This window comes from Phyllostomus discolor, chromosome 6, assembly GCF_004126475.2.
Source record: "Phyllostomus discolor isolate MPI-MPIP mPhyDis1 chromosome 6, mPhyDis1.pri.v3, whole genome shotgun sequence".
NCBI lineage: Eukaryota > Metazoa > Chordata > Mammalia > Chiroptera > Phyllostomidae > Phyllostomus > Phyllostomus discolor.
This window is the reverse complement of record NC_040908.2, coordinates 118,793,087-118,819,587: the sequence shown is the minus strand read 5'-3', so window position 1 is coordinate 118,819,587 and position 26,501 is coordinate 118,793,087. Positions and strand designations below refer to the sequence as shown.

The 26,501-nt window shown below is 60.4% G+C and overlaps 1 protein-coding gene across 1 annotated transcript; it reads right to left on the bottom strand.

Annotated features, from left to right (window-relative positions):
• Window positions 1–5,391: 5,391 nt before the first annotated feature.
• Window positions 5,392–26,025, bottom strand: WNT11 (Wnt family member 11). Its single transcript, XM_028515961.2, has 6 exons — window positions 25,740–26,025; window positions 21,749–21,929; window positions 15,030–15,265; window positions 13,167–13,444; window positions 10,170–10,462; window positions 5,392–6,204 (listed from the first exon to the last, which is right to left on the bottom strand). Exons 2-6 carry the CDS (start codon window positions 21,829–21,831, stop codon window positions 6,030–6,032), a joined length of 1,065 nt encoding a protein of 354 aa, XP_028371762.1. The 5' UTR covers window positions 21,832–21,929; window positions 25,740–26,025; the 3' UTR covers window positions 5,392–6,029.
• Window positions 26,026–26,501: the final 476 nt, after the last annotated feature.

The window sequence follows — 26,501 nt, the reverse complement described above, 5'->3', positions numbered from 1 at the left end:
CCATCCTGATGAATGGCCTGTCCCCAGGAAGAGGCCTTGTATCAGAGTGCGCCCGGCCGGGGGCTGAGCGAGCTGGCTGCCCCACCCTCTCTGGGGCCTGATGTGACTGGAAGTGAGCACAGTTCTCTGGGTGGTGGGGGGGAACGGAGAAATGGGGTGTGGGAAGGGCGATGTAAACACCAGAGAAACCGCAATGACGCTCACACAGCAGGTGCAAGAAAGCAAAGGCATACACAGTTTGGAATTCTTCAGATTCTGGACACTCTGAGTGTCCTGCCGCCCTGAAGTCCCGAACTCCCAGGACCTGCAACCTTTTGGGTGGAGGTTAAGAATCTAAGAAAAGCTGAATCAGAACCTTTAGTGATAAGGGGCGTTCAAGGGCTCAGCACCTAATGAGCTGCTGTCCCAGCACCTCCCAGAGAGCCCCCACCACGGACGGCACCCTTTTATGGATGTGAAGACGGTGACAACGTAAAACACTTGGGTTCTAGCTACAGCTGTGCCCTGCCCAGCAGCCCTGGCACTGGGCCTCGTAAGAGCCCTGTCTTCACCTGCTGGCCCTCGGTCAGGGCACACCTTCCTGCCAGCCTGCATGGGGCATCTGGGATGGCCGTGTGATCCGCTGCCTCCTTCCCCCTCCACTCCTACTCCAGCCCCTCAGCCGCTGGCTGGAGCCCTGTAGGTGAGGCAACAGGGACCAAGGGGCCGATAAGGAGAATGTCTTCAGCAGCCACAGGCCCGGGGAGCTGAGCGGATATTGATTTGGTCTACGGGAGCAAAGGGACCAGTTAAACTTCGGCTGTTAAATCACTCTGCCTAAAGCCAGCCATCTCTGCGGGTGGGCAGGGGACCTGGCGGGCAGGAGAGGGCTGGGGGGGGGGGGGGAGGACCAGCGGCGGCCAGCGCCCACTGGGGGTGTGCTTAGACACCCTGGCTCTGCAGCATCGGCCCGGGGCCTGGGGCCGAGGCAGCCTGGCTGGGACCTCTGTGGCCCTGGTGCCCACAGGCCTGAGTCCGGCCACAGCCCACTTCTTGGCATCCTCTGAGCAAACCTGCTTGCTCACGCGGACCCCTCCCCCTCACCCCCTTCTCCATATCTTAGAATCCCACTCAGTTTTCCAGACCCAGTGCAAACAGCATCTCCTCCATGAAGTCTTCCAGATTTCCACTCCCTACCCCCAACATCCTGAGAGAAGTGGGGTTTCCCTTCCCAAACTCCAGGACTCTGCCTGCCTTTTGACTTCAGCCATCTCTGCTGCACCAACCGGGAGCTGTGGGGCCACTGAAGGAGGACATGTGTGCCTTGCCCCTCAGCCTCCACATACAGTGAGTCCCGGGAGTCCAGAGGCCCGGATGACCGTGAACTCTTCAGCTGGGGAAGACAGGGCGGGGAAGTGTTGTCTGAGCTATGGTCAGGTGGCCATGTGGATGGGCCACCTGCGCCTGCCCTGGACGACGGTCTCGGGTCTCTGTGGCAGATGTCGAGAGCTGCTCAATCGTAAATTGTTTCCTCTCCCTGCTGTGTGACACCCTGCCTGCCATTCCACTGCCTCAGAGTCCAGCTACCCACTCGGGGGAGGGCCACCTGCCTCCCTGGGCCGCCCGGCATGGACGTGGGGCCAGGCAGCCTGGGACTTGAACCTCTGCTCTGCCACCTACGGCTCTGCAGCCTGGGGCCAGTCCCTTCTCCCTCTAGGCCTCGTCAGAAAAACAGAGTCTGGGCCCTGCCCCTCAGAATGGTTGTGAGAATTAAACAACTACTGCAGAGGCCCAGAGAGGGCCAGTGGCTGTCTGGAGTCACACAGCAAAAGAGTGGAAAAGATACCGGGGTTCCTGTTTCCCAGCCCCAAACTCCCCCCTCCCCTCCAGCCTCTCTCAGGCCTGGGGTCCCGGGCGGGGCCCTGCCTGCATCCTGAGGGAGGCCTGGTCTGTGTAACCTGGCAGCTGGTCCCTGTGGCCTGAGGAACAACAGACCGTCAGCCTGCTCAGGGCGAGGCCGGGGGCCCCCCTTGTTTGTTCCTCTGGCCCGACCTGGCCTCCCGAGGGGGCCTTATCTGCTTATTCTCTCCTTTCCCACCAAGCTAATCTCTCCCTCTTTTCAAGAGTTCCTGTTTCCTCTCTGCCGCCTTCTTGTCTCTCTCCCCGGCCCTGTTTCTCTCTCGTCTCCGGCAGGCCTCCCCACTTGGTTCAGAAGCTTCCTCAGCACTGCCAGTACTGGCATCTTCAGGGAGTTGCCATTTCTCAAGGGCTTTCTGGGCCTCGCAGAGCCGGGTCTGAGACTGTGGGCCCTTCCCACGGAGGGCCCTGGAGCTCGCACGGCCTGCGTCGGGACCCCTGCCTGTGACAAGCTGCCTGACACCACAGCTCGACCCCTGGGCCTTTTAAATTCTTTGGGTTAGCTATTGGCCTCGATAGGACTTCTGATGCAATGGTTTGGGGATTTTACTCCAAAAGTCCAAGGTACCAAGATTTTACGGTTCTAAGTCTCTGGCTGCAGTAAGATCTGAGACACTAGAGCACTGAGGTCCTGGGAGTCACACTGGAGGAGGCCTCACCTGCGTGTGGCTCAGCCCAGTAACTTGCTTGCAACCCCGGCCTGGCCGGGAGGGGCGGTCCGGGGACCACCTCGCCACCACGGCCCGGTTGCCCGGCCCCTAACCAGCCAGGAAGTCTCGGGGCTTCACTGCAGACCCGGGTACTGGCCAATAGCAGGGATATGAGGTCCACTGAGTCAGGGGTCCAGCTAGGTATCCTGCCCTGAGTTGGAAATGGTCTTCTGCCTTTTACACTGCTCAGCCCACGCCTCCCTGGAGGACGAGTGGGAAGGGCTTTGGTGTCAGACACACCTGGGCCCCTGGCTCTGCCCTGCCGTGAGCTTGCTGTGCGATCTGGGCCAATCAGCCCCTCTCAGAGCCTCACCTATCAGATGGTGAGAACCATACTCACCTGGGGCAATGCGATTGGCACAACGCACAGTAGGTACACCATAAAGGGTAGCATTTATATTTTATGACTTCCCTTTCTAAGAGTCATTCTGGGTCCTTGGTCTGGCTTGCTGTCTTGGACACCCCCAAACCCAACTTTTCTGAGGCACGCACTGGGCCCTGAGTGCACCGCCCTTCGCCTGGGAGGCACGGGGCACCTGGCTGGCCCCAGCTGGTGAGAAGGCTCACACTGGTAGGGGAGGTAGATGCAGACACAGACACAGCACAGACCTCTGCGACGCCTTGACTCGATGCAGCAGCAGAGGGGAGCACGGAGGCTGTGGGGACCCAGAGGAGGCCACTGGCCCAGGCCAAGGATGGTCAGGGAAGGCTCTCTGGAGGAGGGAGCCATTTTCATGGGCCTTGAAGGAAGAGTGGGCACTGTGATCGTGAGTGCCATGGCTGCTTTAAAGGCTCAAAGAGTTGCCCTGGCCAGGTGGCTCAATGGGTTGGAGCATCATCCCGTACACCAAAAACCTGTAGGTTCAATCCCTGGTCAGGGCTTGTATGGGAGGCAACTGACTGGTGTTTCTCTCTCACATCAATGTTTCTCTCTCTCCCTTCCTCTCTCTCTAAAATCAATAAAGACAAATCCTCAGATGAGGGTGAAAAATAAAATAAAGTTGAAGGGTTGTCGGGAGCCCGAGGGGACTGGGGCTTTCTGGGTGTGGCTGTGGAAGCTGAAGAATAGCAGATGCCCAGAGGCGGGCCAAGCAGAGGATGTGCCTGGGGAGTTGCTGGGAATGTGGCTGGAAGAGCCACCTGGGGCCTGAGGGGAGGGCCTCGAGCACCAGGGCAGGGAACTGGGCACTGGTTTTGTGGGCCCCTGGGAGCCAGTGAAGGCTGTAGAGCAGGGGCAGCCCCGGGCCAGCGAGAGCGCACACTCCAAGGGCTTGTTTGGCGGAGGCTGAGTGGTTTCTGCGGAGATGCTGGTGGGAGCCCTGCCCTGGGCTGTCCTGCAACCCCACCTCAGCCCTCAGCCCTTACTGGCTCTGTGACCACAGGAAAGGCCCTTCCCTTCTAGGAATTTCCTCATCTGCAAAACAGATGCAGAAGGGACCAGAAGACTTATCTTGGGGTTCCTTTCAGCTGGGATTCTGTCACTGTGGCTGCCCCCCTGCACACTTCCAGGCAGGGACTTGGAGGATGGCCCACCCCATGATGGGCCCAGCCACTGGGTGTGTCCACGTCACCACCCCCCCCCCACCCCAGGGCGCCCGCTGGGCTTCACTGAGTCCCGCCCAGGCACCCAGGCTGCCCTGCGCTCCAGCCACCGCAGGTTGCGTCTCCTCCCACACGCACAGAAACTCAGTTTGTAAAGTCTCCTTCCGTCCTGTGTCTCATGCGGTCACCCACAGCCAGACCGAGACACAGGGGACTAACAATTGCTTCTGCTTGGGGGCCTCCCATGGGCCAGGCCCCAGGAGACCCTCCCCTTGTGCCGAGTGCCGTCCCGGCGACAGGAAGTGAGGCTGACGCTCAGAGAGGGACAGCGTCGTGTCGTTACAGGGCCAGCATGAGGACCCCCAGGTTTCTCCCACTCCCTGGTCATTACTTCTCAGTTTCTGTGCTTTTCTTCTTCGTCCCCCTGATCTCAGAGTGGGGGTGCCAGGCGCAGGCCTTGGGGCTCTGTGTCTTCCTGTCGTAGCCCTCAGTGCTGAGGCCTAACGGTGCAGCTCACCGCCAGCCTCTCCCCAGAACCCCAGACCTGGACGTCTGCCCATCTACTCAGTGTTTCCTGAGGCACTGAAATCACCATCTCCACCTCCAAGGTTCCAGGTCTGAACCCGGTCCTCTCTCCGCCCCATCTGAGCACTCTCCGCAGCGCTTGGCCGAACCCCTGCCACCCTTCTCCATCCTCCTGGGCCTCGCACCCGCAGCCACGAAGAGAACCAGTCCTGGCGGAAGCCCACAGGGACCCCGCCGCTCTCTCCACACCCACCACCGCCAGCCTTTCCCACCCACCAACCTTACTCTCCACCACCCCATTTTACAAATGGGGAAACTGAGGCCTCGAGAGGGGAAAAGCCTTCCCCACAGTCACACAGGAGAACCACAGGCTTCGCTGGAACCTGGGTCTGCGTCCCCAGCGTCCCCTGGGTTGGGTTTTCCCTTGAAGCTGGCTCAGCAGGCCCACTGACACAGCCATGCTGCGTGCATCTGTGTGTGTGTGTCCCTGAGGAATGAAGAATCTGCCAGCTGGGTTTATGTTTCAAGACCTCTGTCCTTGCCCTTGACCAAGAGATCTTACAGGGAGACTAGGGCCAAGCCCCAGGCGGGCGGGGCGGGGGGTGGGGAGGAACATCAATGAGAAGCCGCCTGGCCTGGAAACCGGAGAGCCCCCAGGCCAGCGCCAGGATCCCCTGAGCTCTCTTGAGGAGGCCGGCCAGAGACTGCAGGGGAGGGCTGAGGCTCTTTCAACATTTATTTCATACAGCTGTTCAAAAAGCTTGTTTAAAATATAGATCATTATATATATATATTTATATATATAAAATATATAAAGAGGATTGAGGCAAGCCACCCCAAAAGAAAAGCTATGTTTTATAAATATTTCTGTAGCTCCCACATCCCAGAGGAAAAAAGAAAACAAAACAAAAAAAACATTTACAACCCGAGCTAGTGGTTCCATGTGGTGGGCCCAGCAGGCTTGACCCTGGGGGGCCGGGGGTCCCGAGGGCTGGGCCTGCAGAACACTCTCGCGAGGGCAGGCAGATGCCCCTTCCTTCCCGGGAGGCTGGTGATCTGGTTGTGAAAGGTCAAGTCCACACCAGTCTTGCCAAACCCATGCCCCTGGCTTCTCAGACCAGCCTGGAAGTCAGCACGCGGGTACTCCAGGGCCTCAGGCTGCCAGGTTATTTTTAATCTTGTTGGTTTCCTTTGATGTTCCGGCCCTTCTTCTGTTCCCGGTGGCTTCCAAGTGGAAGCACAAACCGCCTCCAGTGCCTGGCATCTGGAATTCACAAGCAGAAATCTACGGGGTGTCTCCAGGCCCCTCGCGGGCCTCGGCGGCCCCCGGGAGCCCCCGCGGGTGCAGGGCAGGCCTCACTTGCAGACGTAGCGCTCCACCGTGCGCTCGCACCTGCGGCAGGTGACGTAGCAGCACCAGTGGTACTTGCAGTGGCACCGCTCGACCACGCGGTCTGTGTAGGGGTTGTAGCCGCGTCCACAGCACATGAGGTCGCAGCTGTCACTGCCGTGGGACGTCTTGTTGCATTGCCTGGGGGGAGGAGGGGCGGTTGGTGAGTGTTCCCACCACCTCCCAGCAGCCCCCCACTCCCAGCCTGGCGGCCCGCAGCCCCCCACACCACACCTTGGCCACAGACTCAGTCCCCCGTGGAAGGGATCTTGGTCTTGGGGAGTTTTAAGTAACCCTCTTCCCTAAGGCTGCTTCTCGAGTTGCCTTCTGTTTCTAAAGGGCATTTATCAAAATGATGGGGGTGTTTTATTTCGTGGAAGTATCTTTTTTCCCATTTCTTCCACTTCTAAATACTGGAAGGAGCCTTAAGTCACCCTAATCCTCTTATCTTCATATTTAGTCTTGCATGATATTGTGATGAACGTAAAGATTGCTCTTACTTTTAGAGTCCCAGGCTGAATTCTGAAACAGACAGCACGGCGCTGGGTGTGAGGCGCAGCAGGGCCGGCACCGGTCCCTGGGAGCGCAGGTCTGGCACCCACTGGTCCCCGAGCGCCAGGTACCATTCTCCACTATTTTATCTCACGGCAGGCGCACAGGGTCCCAGGGTCGGTGGAATTATCGTGCCCATTTTACGGCGGGAAACGGGCCCCGTGAACGAAGGGCAGAGGCCTGTGCAGGCCTCGCAGGAGTCTGTGGGTAAGCAGGCCCTGAGCTCAGGGCTCCGGAAACTCAGCCCAGGGCGCCTTCCCCCAGCAGAGTCCCGGGTGCGTTTGCTGCGGAATCCCGCGTGTGGGAGGGGAAGGCATGGAGGGTCCCTGGAAAACCCACATATCCTGTTGCCACCAGTTCTGCTGTCGGGTGAAGGGACATCTGTGCAGGGTGGCCGTCCCTCTAGTGGGAACAGGGATGTCACCAGGGGACACAGCTGGGTCCCCGCAGCCCTGTGGACCGAGGAGTCCCAGAATGTCCGAGATGGACAAGTCCTAGAGACGACCAATCCAACCCTCATATTTTCTGGTGGGGAAACCAAGGCACGGCATGGGGGGAGGGGACTTGCCCAAGGTCACACGGGGGGAGCCTGGGGTTGGTGAGAGCTCAGGATGGCCACCCAAGGCGGAGCTGCCCAGGCCATCTGGTGAAAGAAGCGCAGGAATCTAAGACGGAGGGGAGGGGAGGGGAGGGGAGGGGAGGGGAGGGGAGCTGGGTACACGGAGAACCAGAACCGACAGCCCCAACCCGCCCTAATCTAACAGGAGTGAGAGAGCCGATGGAAGGGGCTGGGCGGGAGGCAGGGAGGCCCGGGGGGAGGTGGGCAGCAGCTGCGTGAGAGAGGCCAAGCCCTGCGCTGGGGAGAGACCACAGGGTGGGCAGGAGGGGAGCAGCTGCGGGGGAGAGTCAGGAGGTCACGGTGACCTGCATGGGGGGCTGCAAACTGTGCCAGGCAGGAAGCAGGAGGGGACAGCAGGAAGAACACGTGCCCCAGAGCCAGACAGACCTGGGTTCGAACCCCAGCTCTGCCCCTACTGGCTGTGTGACCGAAGGGGAGTCATTTAACTTTTCTGGGCTTTGTTTCGTTGTTCAACACCCTCAGTGGCCTCAGCCTTATCCTGAAGGAAAGGTGGTGGGAAGGGGGCAGAGTTCCATTTTTACTCTGGGAACCTGACAGGCAGTGTCTGCAAACCTGGCCTCCAACCTCGGAGCCAGACAGAGCGTGAGGTGGTGACTGGGAGGGGGATGCAGGAGCGGGGTGGCCCCAGGGAAGACTCCCGGGACACCTGGCTCCCAGGGAACAAGCAGTGCAGGCCATGAGTGGGGAGTTTTGTGGGGTGCAGGGGCCTTTGGAAGAAACACAACCCAAGGCTGGGGTTCAGAATACCAACTGCCACAGACACCTCAGTTCATCAGGGTGGGCTTGAGGGGGGTGTCTTCCCCAGCAAGGGGGCCAGCCTCTGTGCACACATGCCTTTGACAGTTAAAAAGGCTCATTTACATCCAACCCCCTGCACCCCCAAATGTCCTAGCCTAGTAAAGCTTCCATTTTCCCTCCTCCAGGAAGCCTTCCTTGATGCTCAGACTGGGTCAGGGCCCCTCTGGGCTCCCCTCACCCTCTGGGCTCCCCTCCATCACAATCTGAACACTTGATGTCTCTCCACCTCCCTGGCGCTTGTCAGAGTCCCAGGTCGTGAGTGTGGGCTGTGCCTGTGGTTAGAAGCTACTGAGAGAGCGAGGCTGTGTGTTACTGCAGAGAACGCTGACCCACACAGATGTCTGCAAAGGCCCGCTCCCAAAAGAGTGGCTGAGAGCTGAGCACGGCAGGGAGCCTGGGTTGGGGGGAGCATTCTGAGAAAGCAAGGGAGGCAGCTGGAGCTGTGGGATGCCTCCCCATCAGTAGTGTGGGGGCAAATCCTGGGGGTGGAGTTGGGGGAGCTGGGAAAGAAGAGGCCTGGAAGCCCGGGGGGTGGGGGCAGGAAGAGGGGAGGGGAGACTTCCACTAGTGAGCCCTTCCCTCGAGAGTGACACTGCCGAGCACAGAGGAGCACTCCTTAAGTGCAGTAGAGCTTGCTCGCCACCCCTCCCAGGTGGGTGCTATCGACCCTATTGCTCAGAAGAGGAGGCAGAGCCTTAGATAAGCGGAGGGATTAGCCCAAGGTCCAACAGCTAGGAAACTGTGCAGTGGGGGTGCAAAGTGTCCTTTCCCAACACCACACACAGCCCTGCATGGACCCAGGGAGAACCTCTCTTTGCTCTGGAGTCCTTGATGGGCTTCTCTTAGCCCCTCTGGGTTCTAGAATCCTCCTCCCCGCCCCCCCACCCCACCCCACCCTCCTCAGACCCTCCCTGACTGCCTCACTCCTTCCCGTCTCCCTGGCCTGACCTGGTTCCATCTTCACTCGGCCCGACCCCCTCAATCTGGCCTCCAGATGGGAGCCCGGGCCCCCTCGCAGGGCCTGCTGCCCTGGCCTGTGAAGACAGACCCCCCCGAACCAGCCCCCCTCTCCTGGAGACAGGAACGTGGGCTGCGGAGGAAGCAGATGCTGGCCGGGCACCAACTATGTGCCAAACACATTCTCAGACACCCTCACTCTGGTTCAATATTCTTTTAACCCCGCAGAACACTCATTTTGTGGAATGCTATTAGGGGCTCCTTAATAAAAGAGTTCCACAGCCAAACACCTCTGGGAAACACAGCTTAGACAGGCCCTTTACTGTGGGATTCCTCCGAGCCTTTAACATGTTCTCGTCCTTGTGAGTCGCCAGCGAGTTTCCCAGATGAACATGACTGTGGAGCTGTCTCTATTGTAGCTTCTCAGGACTGGCTTCCCGCAGAATTAACGCTGGGCAATGCTGCTCCCCACTAGCCCCGGCTGGCACACGGCAGGTCTGCAGTCATCACGGGCTCCCTCCCTCTCTCCTGTCCTGAGCCAGCCTCAGCAGCCAGGATGGGGCCAGTGGTGGGGACCCCAGGCCCGGCTCTGAAAGTGGGGACCAGGGGGTGGGTGCGGGTGTGTGGAGGAACAGGGGGCCGCTATCTCCATAAGGAACGCAGGCAGCCCTCGCTCTCCTGCTGCACCTCTGGAGAGCAGCTGCCCCGGTTCTGGCTCCACTCTGGGCAGACTGCCCGTGTCGCCGTGGGCCGGCTGCTGCCCCCACCGCCCCTTTGGTCCAGTGAGCGAGTTGTATGACGTTTATCTCTCACGTGTTCATCTGGCAAACATTTACTGAGGTTAGTCCCGGTCTGTGTCTCGTCCCATGTGTTTCCCAACTAGAAGGAAGGTGGGGTGGGGGCTTCTCGCCAACCCCCATTCCCCAGGGGCTCCCGCCTTGGCGAGGTGCACGACAGCCGCTCCCAGAAGCTCTGCCAGGGGCCCCTTGGGCCTGGCACCTCCGCTCACTGTTCCTGGGGCCACCTCTCCCAACCGGCCGGGCACGGCCTCCATTCCCCACATGCCAGTTGAGCCCTGACTCTGCGCCTGGCCCTGAGCCGGGACGGGGCATGAGCGACGTAGCCGCCCCTTCCTGCCAGGGTGGCGGCAGGCCCTTACCTGTCTTGCGTCCCGTGGGAGCCCACCTTCTCGTTCTTCATGCAGAAGTCGGGTGAGCTCTGCAGATAGACGAGCTCCGAGTCCTTCACTGGCCGGATGTCCAAGTCCTTGGGCACCAAGTGCTTGCGGATGCCCATGGGTCGGTGCACCACCTTGGTGGCCGACAGATAGCGGGTCTTCAGGTCACTGGCCACGTCCCGAAGCTCCTGCAGCCCCTTCCAGCAGGTGCGGATGGAGCAGGAGCCAGACACCCCGTGGCACTTACACTTCATTTCCAGAGAGGCGCGCAAAGCCTGCGGACAGGGGACGGCGTCGGGCTGGGTGGCCAGGACCCCACCCTGGCCTGCCTCGGGACTCTGCGCCCCACTCCTCCCACGCCCCGTGCTGGGTGCTCTCAGGGAGTCCTTGACTGTTCCGGACCTCAAGTGATAGGGCTTTTTGCTCAAAATCTGGGGGGCGTTGTAGGTTTCCAGCTCCTCCTCCACACTGGGGGTCCACTGGGAGGTGCAAGAAGAGCATGGCACCAGCAGGACGATGGATGCTGTTCGCACACCCACGGTGCACCCAGGGCTCTAACACGCAGGGTGGCTTGATCACCTCCCAGCCTGTTACAGGGGTCTTGTTACTTCCCCCAGTGTGCAAAGAGGACATGAAGGCTCAGTCTCAGGCATGAGGTTGCACAGCCAGGAAACCTGGAAGCTGGGATTTGAACCCAGGTCTGAGAGCAATCCCAAAAGCCGTGGCTTTCAATTGGTCTGCACTTTTTTGCTCACACAAAAAAACTGGGATTCACTAAGTCTTCGCGGGGGGAAAGTCTGGGGGAAGAGAAGGAAGAGAGGTGGGAGAGAGGGCCGAGGAAGGAGGGAGCGAGAGAGGGAGGCGGCAGGAGGTGGCCCGTCCCTCCCTGGCCCGGCTGACCCTCCCTCCGCTGCCAGCACCCCTGCCGCCGCAGCACCACTCAGCACCTCTCTTCCTGTGTGTGGAGTGCACACGTAATCGGCACCTTGTATAGTCGTGAGAACTCAATGAAATGACATTTATGAAAGGGTTTTGTGAACTATAAAATTTAAATCCATATTGGTTTTGAAAAGTCAGTCTAAGTAATAATTTGGTGGAGGGAAGAGGCTTGGGCTTTGGGGCCTGGGGAAACTCCGGCCCTGGCTTCAGAAGTAAATCTGCCCCCCCACCTTCCCTGGGCCTCAGTTTCCCCACGTGTGCCTGAGGGGGGTGAATTAGATCCTTTCAGTTCTGCCTCTCCACCCCCACATCTTTGCACACGGGACTCGGCTCCACACCCCCAGGCCGGCACTCCTGCCTGCCCTGTGCAGACAGTCGCAACACTTATATGTCTCCTGGGCCTACTCCTTGCACCAAAAAGATGAAGAAACTGAGGCACAGAGAGGGCAGGGACTTGCCCAGAATCCCTCAGTGAGTTAGTGAGGGCACTGGTCAAGGTCCCAGCTTCTTCGCCCTCATGGGTGCAGGAAGCTGGGAATGGCGGAGCCCGTTCCGGTACAGAATCTGGAGCTGGCTCAGCGCAGCCTGTAGCGAGCTCAGGAATGAAGTGAACACCACTGCAGGGTGCGCTCAGCCCCCCAAGCGGGGGCGGTGCTTCCGAATCATGGAGAAGAGGTGAACTATGTCCAGCCCCTCAGTTCCGCTGTGTGGCAGCAATGAGCACGCTACGACCAAGATGCCATTTACCCCTCACAGGCCCTCGGCTGCGGGGAGGGGGGCCAGAGAAGCTGGCTCTGGGCATCAGGGCCCCAGGGATAAGTCCAGCATGCCCCTCGCTGAGAACCCTGCTTGGACTGTGAGGGGGAGGCCATGGCTGTGCCCCTGGTGGAGGCTTGGGCCTGGCTGTGGGTGGGAGTGGGACTGGCTTCTTGGATTGGGGGTTGGGTGAAGGGCTCCCCCTGAGTTTCCAAGGATGGGGGTCTGGCCCCCAAGGTTGGGAGGCTGGAGTCCTGGGCCTCTGGCCAGGCTCTGCTACAGACCCACAGTGTGACTTGGCCTCAGTTTCCCCAAATGTCCCTTACACAAGGGAGACCAGTGAGAGAGGAAGGTGAGGACACAGAAACCTCTGGACTCGGAGTCCCACAGACCTGGGCTCCGCTGCGCCCTGTGTCCTTGGCTGGGCCACCTCAGCCCTTTGTGCCTCCCTCGGCACCTGTGCAGGGGGCCTCACCCAGGGCTGCGGGGAGGAGGCCACGAGATGCCACCCTCAGCCAACACCCTGCCCCTCCAGGCCCCGTCCTCCATCTGTAAGAAGAAACAGCAGTACCTCCTCACAGGTGGTTTGTGGACTACAGGAGAGAAAACTCACCAGCACCCAACACAGGGCCTGGTGTACAGATTGGTGTGAAGTCATTTTTTAATTGTCAAAAAATACTCTCATTCATTCACTCACCCAATCTTTTGTGGAATGAGGTAAGGAATTAAGGAAAAATTGATAACAGATGTTGGGGGAAACTGTGTTTGGGAGGTTAGGGTGGGCTTTGGAGCCAGGAGGGAGTCCCCATTAGTTCCCAGGAGACAATGCCTTAGGCTAAGGCAGGGCTGCCCCACAGCCCCCTCCGTGTCTCCGCCCATACCCAGCCTTGGCCCAGAGCCCCAGAGGAAGGGCTTGAGGAACACGGCCAACAGGGACTCAGCACCGAGCTCTCCACTGACTATGGGAACAGCCCAGGCCAGAGACGTTCACACAGAGCCAGGGTGGGAACTCAGAGCTCCTGACTCCCAGCTCAGTGCTCCTTCTTCTCCACCCACATTCTCCCACCCAAGTCCCAGTGGACTCCCTGGAGGAGGAGGAGCCAGGCAAGCCCCAAGCAGCTGGAGAGGGAAGAGCTGGGGGAGGCCAGGAGCACATCAGAGTGGGTGTACCAGGGCCCGCCCGCACCCCCACCCACCACCCCCTCCATCCGGGCATACTGGGTGGCCTTTTCTGGCAGACTGGCACAAGCGCAACCATCTGGGGTGGGTGGGGTGGGTGGTTACCTGTCTCCCCACTTCACTGTTGTGTAGACGCATCAGTTTATTGGCTTGGGATCCTGTTTTTTTCACCTTCATAGGAGCATCGGAAAACTTGGCCCCCATGAGGAGCCCGTAGCTGAGGTTGTCCGCACATCCTCCCCAGCGGTTCCCGGGCCCGGGTGGCTCACCTGGGACAGGGCCGCAGGAGCAGCCGGGCAGGTCGCCGGAGGTGCAGGCCCGGGCGATGGCGTGGCTGATGGCGGCTGCCGACAGCGCATACACGAAGGCGGACTCCCGGGTGCCTGTGGGAAGGTGCGGGTCAGCCCCCCGGGGGGTGTCCCGGGCTAGCACCCAGCCCAGGCCTGAGGGCCCCCTCCTGAGCCCAGGAATCGGTCTCCCTCACGTTCTCCCACAAATACATGAGCTGACTTGCACGCACACACACACACACACACACACACACGCACAGGTCTGCAGGCCCCCCCCCACACACACCGGCACACCCTCACCCCACCCACTCATGACCCTGTACTTCCCCCGCCTGCTCTGTACTCAGTGCCAGTGGCTGGTGTGGAGAAAAGAAGGCCCAGTCCCTGAGCTCCGCCAAGAGTTCACGACCTAAAGGACAAGGTGAGTGTGCAGAGAGCCTGCTGGGGATTGAAATGTGTCCCCCAAAAGACCTGCTCGACTTCTGACCCTTTATACCTGTGAATGAGACCTTATTTAGAAATACGGCCTTTGCAGGTGTTACAGAGCTAAAATGATCATGGCAGGCCCGCATCCAATGCCTGGCACCCTTAGAGGGAGGGCATCTGGGGGTCCGACACATAGAGGGGGAAGGCCAAGTGACGGGGATGGAGGCTGGGGTGACGCAGCTCCCAGCCCAGGAACAATGAGGACCCTCAGCCACCACTGCCTGAACCTAAGAGGACGCTGGGAAGACGCACCCCCAGCACCCTGAGACAGAGCGCAGCCCTGCCTGCCCCGCCACCACAGACTGCCGGCCTCCAGCACTGTGAGACCGCACATTTCCGCCGCTGGAACCAGCCCCACCCTCTCATTTGCAGTTTTGTTACTGTAGCCCCAGCAATGGAGCCTGCTGTGCCTCAGTGGTGGGGTGTCTTGGCCTTGGGTCTGAGCCCTGGGCCCATCTGTTTACTAGAGAGTCACTGCCTCTTCTCCAGCTTCAGCCTCCTCACCTGTAGGACGGCGGCGAGAATGCCTACCTCCCAGGCTGACTCTAGAGTTCAGCTAATTCGGGAAGGAAGGAAGCTTTGTCAAGTGCCCCACAAACACTACTATTTCCGTGCAGAGCACAGATTAGGGCATTTCTGCAGATGGAAACCTCTCTGTTGAACCCACCATCCCCAAATCCACCCCAGACCTCCTCCAGGAAGTCTCCTCCACAGACGTTCTTTAGTCCGCACGTCCTTTTATGCATCTTGCGGCGACTGGTAGAATCATCTGTGCACACCAGCCTGCCCCGGGGGTGGGTGCCAACACACTGTTCCATCGTCCCCCCGCCCCCAAAGGGCTGCCCCGGGATCATTCAAGCCTCATTCGCGCTGTGGAGTGCACGTGCCTCTGTGCTGCCGTTCGGGCTCCCCGCACCGCTGTATCCACTCGCTTTGTGTTTATTCATTCATCGATTCATGCCTCAATACCCAGGTCCGTGACGAATTCACCCACCCACCCATCCATCCACGCCTCTGACCTTCCGTGTTTCCGTCCGTCATCCATCCATTCACGCACCCGCCTGTCGCATATTCATCCATCCGTCCACCCATGACTTCGCCCACCTATCTAAACACACATATTTATGCCCGAATTCACCCACCCCCACCCGCAGCATTCCGCAGGCCCTAGCAGCCCCCACTGGCTCCCTACCTCTCTCCAGGTCAAGCAGGTAGTTGGGAGCCAGCTCGATGGAGGAGCAGTTCCAGCGCATGTCCGCGAAGGCCCTGCGGCAGGCCTTCATGACCTCTCGGGCGGCGTGCACGATGGTGTGCATGAGCTCCAGGTTGCTGCGGCACAGCTGCACCTGCGCCGACACCAGGCCCTCCAGCTGCTTGCAGTGCTGTGTCTGGTTCAGCGCCAGGGCTGCCGGTGTCTTGGACAGCGCCCTGTGCACCGCCCAAAGGCAACAACAATGAAAGGAAAGACACGGAGTGAGGGGCCACACTGCCTCCACCCACCCTACTGGCCCCAGCCTCTCCCGGGAGCCTTTGCTAGAAGCAGCCAGGAAACCCAGAGGCAAAGCACCATCCCCGGCAGAAATACGGCTCCTCCCCACAGCCCACTGTGACCTTGGGTGCATCACGGTCCCTTTCTGGGCCTCAGGCTCTCGTTTATAATGTAGGTCATGACCTCCATCCTACCTAAGCTTTATCATAATTCCACTCACAATAGCTTCACAGCGTGAAAGGTGCTCACACCCACTGCCTTTACTCGGTGCCCCCATCTACGAATTATCCCTCCTCGCTAAACATCCACTCGACACCGAGCACCTGCTATGCCCCAGACACCACACTAAGTGCTAGATTTTCCTAATCATTGTCATCATAATACGTATTATTAATCAGATGTTTACTAGGCACACAACATGAGTTGGGAGCTTCGTACCATTGCTTCATTTAATTACTAAACTCACTAGGTAGGCTAGGAAATCTGACACACGTGCAAGGGACTGTTGTTAAAGGGTTCAAGAGCCACTCATTTTGGGATAAAATGGACTTGGCCATTAGTTTGCTGTGCGGCCTGAGATAAATCACTGTGTCTCTGGGCCTCGGTGTCTGTACCTGTAAACACACTTCCCAGAATGGGTTCCAGTCCAGCGAGACACTCTGAAAAAAGGGAACCAGTGGCCAAGCACATTTAGGAAACGTGGCATGCTGTGTCCCAGAGAAACGCTGCAGCAAGGCAATAGGCTTGGGTTTAACGCCCGTCTGCTGGGCACAGAGCCCCTCGAGGGGGGCTGACCTCTTCCTGGGGCAGTGCTGGCCAAGGGGGGCTCTCTGAACCCTGGTGGTGCCAGGGACCTGAGGGCTTCCCGGATCCTGGCCCTGGCACTGGGACTCCAAGACCCAGGGACCGTGGGCCCATGCTGGGTCTGCCTTTCTCCCGGGCCTTCTCTGAGGAGCAGACTGCCTCGGGCAGCACCTCCTCTCGGTGCAGGCGAGACAGACCCCCAGCCGCAAAGGGTTTCACGTAGACTAGCCCCCTGCCCTCAGCACCGCAGCAGAGACCCTAGAGGGACAGCCCCACCTCCCCAGCCAGAGCAGGGCAGCGCCCGCCTCCACGCACGGAGCAGACCTCAGGCAGGTTTCCTGATGGCCACTGACCGTCCGTTCCCGCCTGAGCCGCGGGGGCCCGCCCAAGCCGGGGAACCTGAGGTCTGAGTTCCTGCAGCCCAGGCTGGGTGAGGTGTGAGCACACGGAGGCAGAGCCAGCCCCTTTCGCGGTGACCCCTCCACCCGCACCGAGCAGCCGCTGTCTACACATGCGGCACCGGCTCGCACAGCCTCTGGTGTCCTGCCTCCTCCTGACTCACAACGCCCAGCGGAGGGGGCCTGGACGAGGTCGTTATTGTCCCTGTACAGAGGGGGACACTGAGGATACTCGGGGCCCGTGTGCTCAGCCTTCTCCTGACACCATCCTCCTGCAGACCTGTCCCCCAGCCCCCTTCCCGGTCACCCTTTCTGCCGGGCTGGGGGCTATGCCCACTCAGCTGTCCCGAGCTGCTCTGCCCCTCCCTCACCCAGCTTTCCTCTTTCCCCTCTGAATCAGTTATCTGTTCCACAGCGGGCGAGATTACATGCGATACACCTGGAAACGCCCGTGCCGTACCCAGCACGCAGTGGGCGCTCAGGCTGCATGGCCTGTCTCCCTCCCTGCAGGTCTGTTCCCTGCGTCCCTGCTCAGGCCGAGAAGTGGGGTAACAGGAACCCAGCCTTCCCTGGGTTGCTCAGTCCAGGCAAGTCCTGCATGCCCGGGCTGTGGCTCCCAGGGGGGCGTGCTCTGTGTTCCTGGTGCCTGGGGACCCTGGGCCACCTGGCCTTGGCCTATTCACCTCTGAAGTCATCAAGCATCTGCCTCGGTGGCCAATGGTGGGAGAAGGTGCCCCGAGGGATGCTGCAGTGAGGACGCTCCCACGCAAGGCTGACTGCCCAGGTGGGTGGTGGAAAAACAAGAGGCCCCTGGTGGGCGCAGGATGGAGGCCGGGAGCTGCTGGAGAGAGTGGCTGGGACAGAGAGGGCTGGTGGAAGTGGGGGGGGGGCACTGGGGGGAGGACCGCCCACGGGAGCGTGCAGGCCGGGAGATCAGGAGGTGGGAGGCAGCAGATTCCACTCCCGAGGAGGGAGATTCGGTCATCTGGTAATTAGTGGTAATGACTGTATCTAACTAAGTCCCCCTTGGGGAGGTAATCAAGGATTAGGGCGGGAGGTGGGGGAGTTACCCGTCTGGACATCTCCACCGCGTGCCTCGCTGCAGCAGACCCCTAATTGAAAACATTTTGGTTTGTCTGGGGGTGGGGGCATGGGAGAGAGGGTGGAAGAGAGGACAGGAGGGGACAGAGAGTTCACAGGCAAGGCCCGTGCCAGGGGCGCTGCTGGGGCGGCCGAGGTCTCGTCACTCGGGGGTAGGCGGTTCTCCTGAGAAAGTCTAGCAGGCAGTTTCAGTCCCAGCTCAGCTGCTCACCCACTTGTCCCCATCCCATTGTGTAAGCAGGGACACTGAAGCCCAGAGAAGGGCAGGGCTTGCCCAGACCTGTACGCAGCCAGTCAGTGGCCGAGCCAGGCTAGAACCCAGGCCACCCGGCTCCCAGGCTGGGGCTCTTTCACGCCCACGTTGGAGACGAAACCAGTGCTCAGAGAGGCTGAGCAACTGGCTGGCCTGAGGCTCGGCTCCTGCCGTGAACGGGCAGAGCTCCGGCTGGGACCAGCCTCCCAGCTCTGCTCTGGGGCTCCGTCCACCTGCTCTACAGCAGCTCTGTCCCTGCTGGAGACTCCGGGACTCCTCCGTGAGCGGCCTGGCCCCTGAGTGAGCAGCAGGCTTGAGGCTGCCCAGGCAAGGCGGGTGGCCTTCGTGGGCCCTCCCAGGCACCCTGGGCCTTTTCCCTCACTGACAGCCTCAGGAGTTCATGGGAGGCTGGAACCGGCCTCCCCTTCCCCCACCCAGGGCAGCCAGAGAAGGGGGTGGACAGCCCATCTGGGGTCCCCCACACTTGCTGGTCTGAGAACACCCCAGCCGATGACTTGGGTGGGAGGTGAGGTCGTAGAGGGGCCCCCAAGTTGTTTCTTGTCAGCTGCTTCCATAAGCTGCCAGGCTCCGCCCTCTCTCCCTTACCCTCCCTCCCATCAGGGAAGCCAATCTCGGTCTCAGGTGCCCAACAGGTGAGCGCTCCAGGTCCCTCAGCCACACCTGGCTACAGTTGCTGTGTCAAATGGCCTTTCCATCTTTAGCTCACTTTCCAAAACCTTTCCAAAACACAAGGTAGCAGCCCCACACCACCGCCCCCCAGGGCAGATCCTGGAGAGCTGAGCCTTCCTGGAGGAGTCCCCAGCCTCCTCTGCCCAGTGGCTGCCTGGACGACCCGCAGGCCACAGAGCCACAGCCGGACCCCGCCTCTGCCATGACAGACTGCCAGTCAGAGACTCCCTGCGGCCCCATTTGCTCTTCTGTTGGATGGGGATTCGAAGGAAGCCACACATACAGAGCACTGAGACCACACACAGGTGACCCTTGAACAGCCCAGGGGGTGGGGAGGGCAAATGCAGTCAAAAGTCTCCATGTAACTTTTGATTTGCCCGAAACTGAAGTTGTCCCTCAGTGTCTGTGGAGGACTGACTCCAGGCCCCCTGTGGACACCCCAGTCCGCAGATGCTCAAGTCCCCTGTGTGAAGTGGTGCAGGTCGATGCGTCCAGCCGGCCCTCCGCACTGCGGACCCGCAGCCACAGGCGGGACACAGCACGGGGATTTACTGAAAGAAACCCATGGATGCGTGGGCCTGTGCCGTTCAAATTCGTGTTGTTCGGGGATCAACTGTGTACACGCACGTGTGTGCACACACACTATTGTTATTCACTTTTTATATTGAGAGAGCAAGAGGAAAGCATCGATTCCCTGTTCCACTCACTCACGCACTTGTTGATTGAGTCTCACATGTGCCCTGACCAGGGATCCGACCTGCAACCTCACATATTTGGATGACGCTCTAACCAGCTGAGCTACCGGCCAGGGCCCATGGTTGTTATTCTTAAATTCCACTCCTCCTGCTTCCCCCTCTAGTTTCAGCTGCAGCAAGAGTTTAATCACTATCAAGAGGTTTGGCTGCACGGAGACTGTCTGCTGGGGTCCCGGATCCCACAGCCACTATTAACTACCTGTGTGACCTTGGATTGGTTACTTAACCTCTCTGTACCTTCACTTCTTCATTTTTAGAAGGGTAGTGATAAGAACATCACCTACCTCTTGACTAAAGCTCTTGGGACAGGGTCTGGGATTAACTAGTAGGCCCCTACAACTCCTTCTCTCTCTGTTTCCCCACATCCACAGTCCCGCCTCTGCACTTTTGCCGCCACTGTCCCTCCCACCTCGGGTGCCTGCTTTGCATTCCATCCTCGGCCACCAAAGTCCCACCCTAGGTGGGATGACTGCACCTCCTCCAGGCTCCCACGCTCCCTCTCTGAGGACACAGCCCAAAGTCCACTTAGGGTTGTATTTTATCTTTTTCACATGTCACCTCCCCAAGAGGTTAGGAGGTCCTTTAAGGCAGACACTGAGTTGTACCCATTTTTGCGGCAGCCTGAGCTATGCCGTGGGAACAGCATGGATGCTAGACTTAGCTAGCTACGCAGTCCAGGCTCTCCTCAGCCACATGCTAGCCTGGGCGCTATGCAAGTCACACACTTTGCAGAGTCCTAGCGGCCCCACTGTAGCCCGGGAATGATGGCTGTGTCCCTCACAGCGTTGATAGGAGCAAGCTCAATTCAGCCTGTCGCTGCTCCGCTCCTTAGTAAATGATTTCCCTCTCTGGGCCTCAGTTTCCGCCTCTGTAAAATGGCGGTGGTGGGTGAGAAGGGCTTGGAATCCCTGATGAGGGGTTCCCACCAGCTGGGACAGGGCCAGGGACTGGCAGTAGAAGGAAGGTTGGTGATATCTTACAAAACTAGTCAGGAGTGGCCGGAAGGCTGCTGAGCACAGGCTTCTTGCAAACAAGAAATTCAGGAAGATGGGGTTTCCCTCTTGAATTGCCAATTAATTGACAACTCAATTTCAAAAGGGGTAGGGCCAGTGACCTCAAGACTACTTGCTGGTTCTGGCCAGAATGGTCCATGAGTTGGGGCCTGGCCTGTGAACCAAGAGGTCGCCGGTTCAATTCCCAGTTGAGGCACATGCCTGGGGCAGCGGATGGATGTTTCTCTTACACATTGATATTTCTCTCTCTCTCTTTCTCCTTCCCCTCTCTCCAAAAAATAAATAAAACTCTAAAAAAAAGGACTATTTTGTGGTGGCCTGGCCACTATCATCCTGTCTCCCAGCTAATCCATGAGTCTTCCTCACAGCCCCTGCCCAGCCCCCATAATCTGTCCCTGCCTGCCTTATCTGTACTGCTCCCCACCCCCACCGCAACTCCAGACTGCATCACTTGTCCTGTCCTGGACTTTCCACTCAGGGAGTCCCTCCACTCTAAGTGCCATCCTTCCCACTGTCCCCTCCTGCCGCACTCCCAGAGCCTCCCTGGGGCCAGCCTAGGGTCACTGCCCCTGAAAAATCTCCCCAGGGTCTCAAGTGTGTACCTCCCACCAGGTGGCCTCCCACCGCCGGCTGTGGGCTCTGGGCCCTGGGCCCCCACCACAGCACCCGGCTCTCTCCAAGGTACTTGCAGTTATTTACAGCCTGGGCTTATCTTTTCCAGTCCAGAGGGCAGCTCCTCCAGGAAGGGGCTGGGTTTGACTCCTCTCCCTCTCCACCCCTGCAGGGCCCACAGTGCTGCGCAGAGCAGGCACTCCCTTCTGCAGGATGGAAGGGCACCTCTCTCCCCCACCTACCCCTCCATTAATCATTTCTATCTAAGGGCTACCCTTCACATGTGCACAGCATCTGACAGTTTATGAAGCTCTTTCAAGAACTGTTTCTCATCTCATTTGAGTGAGGTACAGATGCTTACTCTCCTTCGACAGAGGAAGACTCTGAGGCTTTCAGAGGCTGTGTGACACTTGCCCCCTGTCACTCAGGTGGAAGGGCCAGGACTGTTTGAGGACCTCCAGCTGGGTCAGGAGACTGACATGGGAAGGCCCTATGTGCAGGGCACAGATGGTGCCCACACGGTCTTTCTTCATCTGCCCCTGGGGAGGTCTTGCCAATCCTCAGCTGCCCAGGACAGGGTAATTCCGCCGCCCTCCAGCCCTGCCCTGCTCCTACTTCATAACCCTTGGGGAGGTATGGACAATATTTTGCAGAGAAGGGAAGGGAGGCTTAAGAAGAGGGACTTGCTCATGACTCCAAGCCAACTTCTGCTCCCGGGTCTGCTCCTTACCACTCCCCTCCACCCTTAGCCACCTATCCCGGAGCCTGTCTGCGTGGATGCGAGGTCCCTACTTACAGCCACTTGATGCCATAGCACACGCCAGTCTGGAGCGCCAAGGCGAAGAGCAGCGCCTCGCAGACCTGCGGCCGCACCCTCATCGTCGTGCAGCGGGCGTGCCTGGGGTTGCACCCTGGAGGAGCCGAGCCGAAGCTGCACCGCGCCCGGGGCCACCGCAGCTCGTCCTGGCTCTGGCTGCCTGCAGTCGGGGAGAGCGGAGGGGGGGGTGGGGGTGGTGGTTAAGGCGGTGCTCAGGGCTGGGGCCGCAGCGGGGGTGGAGGGGGGATGTTTTATTCAAATTACAAAGCGAGGGGGGGTCCGGGTAGGGGGGAGGCCGAGCGCAAGGCGGGCGTCACCTCTCGCCCCGCACAGACCCGGATTCGGCCAGAGTCTGGCTCTAATTAGGTGCCGAGGGCGTGTCCACCTAACTCGGCACCGGCTGCTTCTTTGTGCCACTCGGGCTGGGACCTGGGCTGCGGGCAGGCAAGGAAGGGTAGGGCAGGACCGGAGGCACCGGAGAAGGAACCCAGTAGAGAGGGGCAAGGAGACAGCAAGAGGGAGAGACACACAGAGACCGAGGCTGAAAGACACTGAGCAGAGGGAAAAGCCGGAGTAGACACTTGGAGATGGGGAGGGACAGACGGGGAGGGTGAGCACGGTTGCGACGGAGGCTGCGGGGCGGGCGGGCCAGGAAGGAGTAATTCGGCCCGGAAACTGGGTTCTTATCTCCGCAATAGTAATTATTATATTATGACCCTGGTGATCTTCCTTTCCCACTGGGCCCCAGTTGACCCTCTCTGTATGCTGGGGACACAATTATAATAACGTTCGTTCACCATAACAGTACCGCATTTGCTCCTCCCAGCAACCCTGTGAGATAGGTGCTCTCACCGCCCCCATCTCACAGATGAGAACACTAATGCCCAGAGACATGAAATGGGTTGTCCACGCCCAACGTTCTCCTCCCAAGTCTCCTCGGGTGGCCGGTGAGATCACAGATTTTGAGAAGACAGGGACATGGAGGCTTGCTCTGGTCATCAGTTTCTCAGTCTGCAAAGGGGAGATTGAGAAATGGGATGGCAAAGGTCTTTGTACAGCGAGAGCTTTTCAGGATGCCGGATCTCCAAGTCCCTCTCTGGCTGTCCCCCTTCGGAGGGTCAGGTGGTGTCCAGGCCAGAGCCCAGACAGGGCAGCCTAGCTTTGGCTAAGCAGGGAAGCGCACCAGGACGGCGCGATGCCGCCTCCCGCCGCCAGGCGGCGTCCCAGGGCCGCGGAGCAGCCTCTACTCCCCCGGCCCGCGGGCTGCAGAACCGCTTTCTTCAGCTCTTTTTCTTTTCATTTTTCCTCTTCATTCTCTCATTAACTCCCTTCCCAGCTTCTCCCAAATTTATCAGCACCTGGCGTTCTCTTGGACGCATTCACAGTCCCAGCCACTTTCCCCTGGGGAGGAGCAGAGACAAAAGGGAAACCTTTCTGAAGGGTTTGGGGAGTTGGGAAAAGGAGGCGCCCTCTTAGTGGGCCAGCCTGAGCAGTGAAGAAGCGCTCTCATTTAACTGTGTGAGCTTGGACAAGCCCTGCACCACCACAGCCTCAGTTTTCCCCCCTATAAAAACAAGGGACTGGCCTTCGGGCACATCTCCCGAGGCCTCTCCAGCCTCCCAGCGGTCTACGTAACTGCTGGTCTGCGGACTCATCTTTGCCTCGGCCTCGGCGCCCACTGCTCCGCATCCCTGCGTAGTGTGTGCCTTAAATATGCACACAGATTGGAAACCTCGCAGTTTTCAGGAGCCTTCCGTCATAATCCAGGAGAAGGCAGGGAGAAAACCCTGAATTAAATTTATTTCCTCCTTCGCCGAGTCTCTCGCTAGGCGCCCAACATAGAGGAGCTGGCTACAAACAAGAGTCAAGGCTGGGGGTCTCAGCGAAACTGAGCCCCCTCCTCCCACCCAGCCTGTATTGAAACCTTTTGTCTTCCTGGCCTTGAAAGTTTACCACGCTCCTGAGAATGAGAAAAGCTCCGACTGGGTATGGGAGGGAACAGAAAGGATCAAACCTCCAGTCACCGTCTCTCTGCGCCCCCACCCTTCCAAAAGTGTGGGCTTCCCTTCTGCGCCCCGCCTTGGCGCCTAGCACTCCTGGGTGGGCAGGGGGAAGGGGCTGCACGCGGAGGGAGGAGCGGGAAGACTCACAGCGGGGTAGTGTCCGGCCCCACTTGCCCAGAGACAGGAGGGGCTGCCCGGGTCACACAGCACAAGGGGACCCAGACCTCTAGCTACTCCGGCACTTTCCGAGCTGCCCCGCTGCTCCCGGGCTTCTCCCTCCGCCTCCCCAGCGTGTCGCTGGGAAAGGCAGTGCCTGGCCCGGGCTGCCGGGTGCTGACGGGTTATTCCTGTCCCGTGTGAGAGAGTCCAGGACGGCCTCGCGCGGGCCGCTGGGTCACCCTCTAGGCCTGTGCCCGGCAGGTCAGGGCGAGCTCGCCTCCCGGAGCCCCCAGCCCGCCAGGGGGCGCTAAGTGCGTGTTCGAGGACGGGTAGGCGGCTGCCTCCCGTGCGGTGGGACAGCGGGCAAATCCCCTGCTCTTCTTCCTGGGCCCCGGGGCCCCTGCCTGGGGACGGCGTGAGGTGCAGTGTAAGTGCCCTCGCAGCTCTGGTTGCCCCGGGAGGCATCCACTTGCCGAGAGCAGCCCCCAACTACCTGACCCCTGGCTTCGGCCCGGTGCCAGGCCTCCCGTGGGGTCCGGCGGTGGTGGGCCCGCGTCTAAGCTCGGTGTTGTTGGACCCTCCCCGCGCGGGATAAGGCCCAAGGTAGCCCGGTTGCCTCGGGTGAGAGACGAGCCCGCCAGCGCCGAGAGGTCCGTAGCGCACCCCCGCTCCAACTGCTTACTGAGGTTACAGGTGGCTCCACGGCTTGGGCTCTGGAAGTCCCTGGAAGCCCCGTCTCTCGGGCGGCCGTCCCTTTGAGCCGAGCGGGCGGGGATGCGCCTAGCCTCCTCCACTCGGGGGAGCCGGCTCCCGGTGGCGGGCCGGCACCGCGCGCGCCAGGGCGGGGTGTCCACGCAGCGCGTCGGGTCGGCGCCGGCCGGGCCCGAAGCCTAGGGCTGCGCAGCTCTGCGGGCGGACCCCGCGAGCCGAGGACACTGAGCGACGGCTTCAAGGTTACCCGCGATGCGTGGCGAGGCCGGGCCAGACCCTGCTTTGACCCGATCTGCTGTGGGTCGGCTTCGCTGCAGACGATGCGCCGCGTTACACGCACGAAACGGTTTTTTGTTTTTGGAAGTGCAAGGGGTGGGGTGGGGGAATTCGGGGCACCTCGGACTACGCCTCCGAGCCCGGCCCTGGGCCGCCGAAGAGCCGGGAGGGGGTGAAAGCACCTCGGCGGGCGCCGAGAGGTGGGAAGTGTGGGGCTCGTGCGCGAGCTCAGCCAGATGTGCTGGGGCTCCCAGATGTGCCTCACGGCGGGACAGCACTCGCCTCCTCCCCGCCTGGAGCTCAGGTCGGTAAACAAACTCGGTTCTGCCCGCTCCCCGCAGCTTCTGGGACCGGGTCTCCAAGCCAGGAGTTCGCCCGCACCCCCCAGTTCGGTCGGAGCTGCCTTGGTTCTCTGCCTCTGCCACTCTCTCCCGCCCTGCCACACACCCTCTGCCTCGAGGTCCAAGTCCCCACCCCCGGGGTGGCTCGGGCGTGACCTCATCTGCAGCCGACCCGGAGGGAGGGGGTCGGGTGGGGGGGGGGGGGGACGCAAGGCCGGATGGCTCGCGCGGGCCGCAGGAGCCGCACAGGCCACCTCCAGCTCTCCGCCACGGACTGCCCGTGCCCCCGACCCCAGGGGCTGCTCTCCACAAGGGGAACGCCTCCCGGTGCCGTGCCGCAGAGAAGCGGGGCAGAGGACAGCTCAGTTTCCTTACCAGGGAGTGGGTACCCCGCGGGTCAGCCGTCCCCTCGGACTCCGATGCCTCCCGCCCCAGCAGGTTCCTGCAGAGCGCCCCGCTGGCTGCCCAGCCACTGCTCACCTCCTGGGGCGCCCGTCGGCAGATTGCGCCACGAGTGGCCGGCTGCTCTGGCCAGCCAGGGAGGGGCGAGAACGGCCCCCAGCAGACCCGAGCGCTCTCCGGGCTGGGTAGGCGGTGCGGGTGCCCTCTTGGCAAAGCCGCGGGAGAAGGCGCTCTCCGGGATCCTGGCAAGTAGCGGCCGGCTCAGGTCCCGCGGAGACTGTGGCTCGCCGTCCCGGCTTTTTTCCTCTCCCAGGGCCTGCGCTCACCCGCGCCCCGGCTCTCCTGCTGGCCAGGCACGATCTCCAGCGCGGGCCGCCCAAACTGCTTTATAAGGCGCGGGCAGACGCTTTGATCCGCCCACTCAGCACGGAAACCCCACCGGGTGGCTCTGGCTGCGTTCGCTGGGGGCGGGGTCCCCTCGGGTGCCACTGACCCGTGGCGCCAGAGGCGCAGAGGACTTCGCACCCTGTTGAGTTACAAAGAGGGGACTTGCTAACCATGGCTGGTATTTACCAGGCGTGCCTACTGCGAGCCCACTGCGTGCCTGTGGCGCGTGAGGCCCAGGTAAGGCAAGTTCCTAAAACTCTCAGCAAGCGGAGCAAAGAACCTCAGTCCATCTGGTTTGAGAGGAGGAAGTTCAGAGGGGAAGGTCCACATAGGTCTCATCTGCAGCCCGGTGGCCATCGCGAGGTGTTCGAATCCTGCAGTTCGGTTACTATAGGTGAGGGGCCGTGTTGTCGCGTTCCAGTCTGTCCTTCCTGGGGCCAGTTCTCACACAGT

Excerpts from the sequence above, each read along its gene's own strand:
- WNT11 (XM_028515961.2), bottom strand. The coding sequence starts at position 21,831 with ATGAGGGTGCGGCCGCAGGTCTGCGAGGCGCTGCTCTTCGCCTTGGCG. Across the intron at positions 10,463-13,166 it reads ACAGTGAAGTGGGGAGACAG|GCTTTGCGCGCCTCTCTGGA; the intron begins GTAACCACCCAC and ends CCCTGTCCGCAG. Across the intron at positions 6,205-10,169 it reads TCCCACGGGACGCAAGACAG|GCAATGCAACAAGACGTCCC; the intron begins GTAAGGGCCTGC and ends TCCTCCCCCCAG.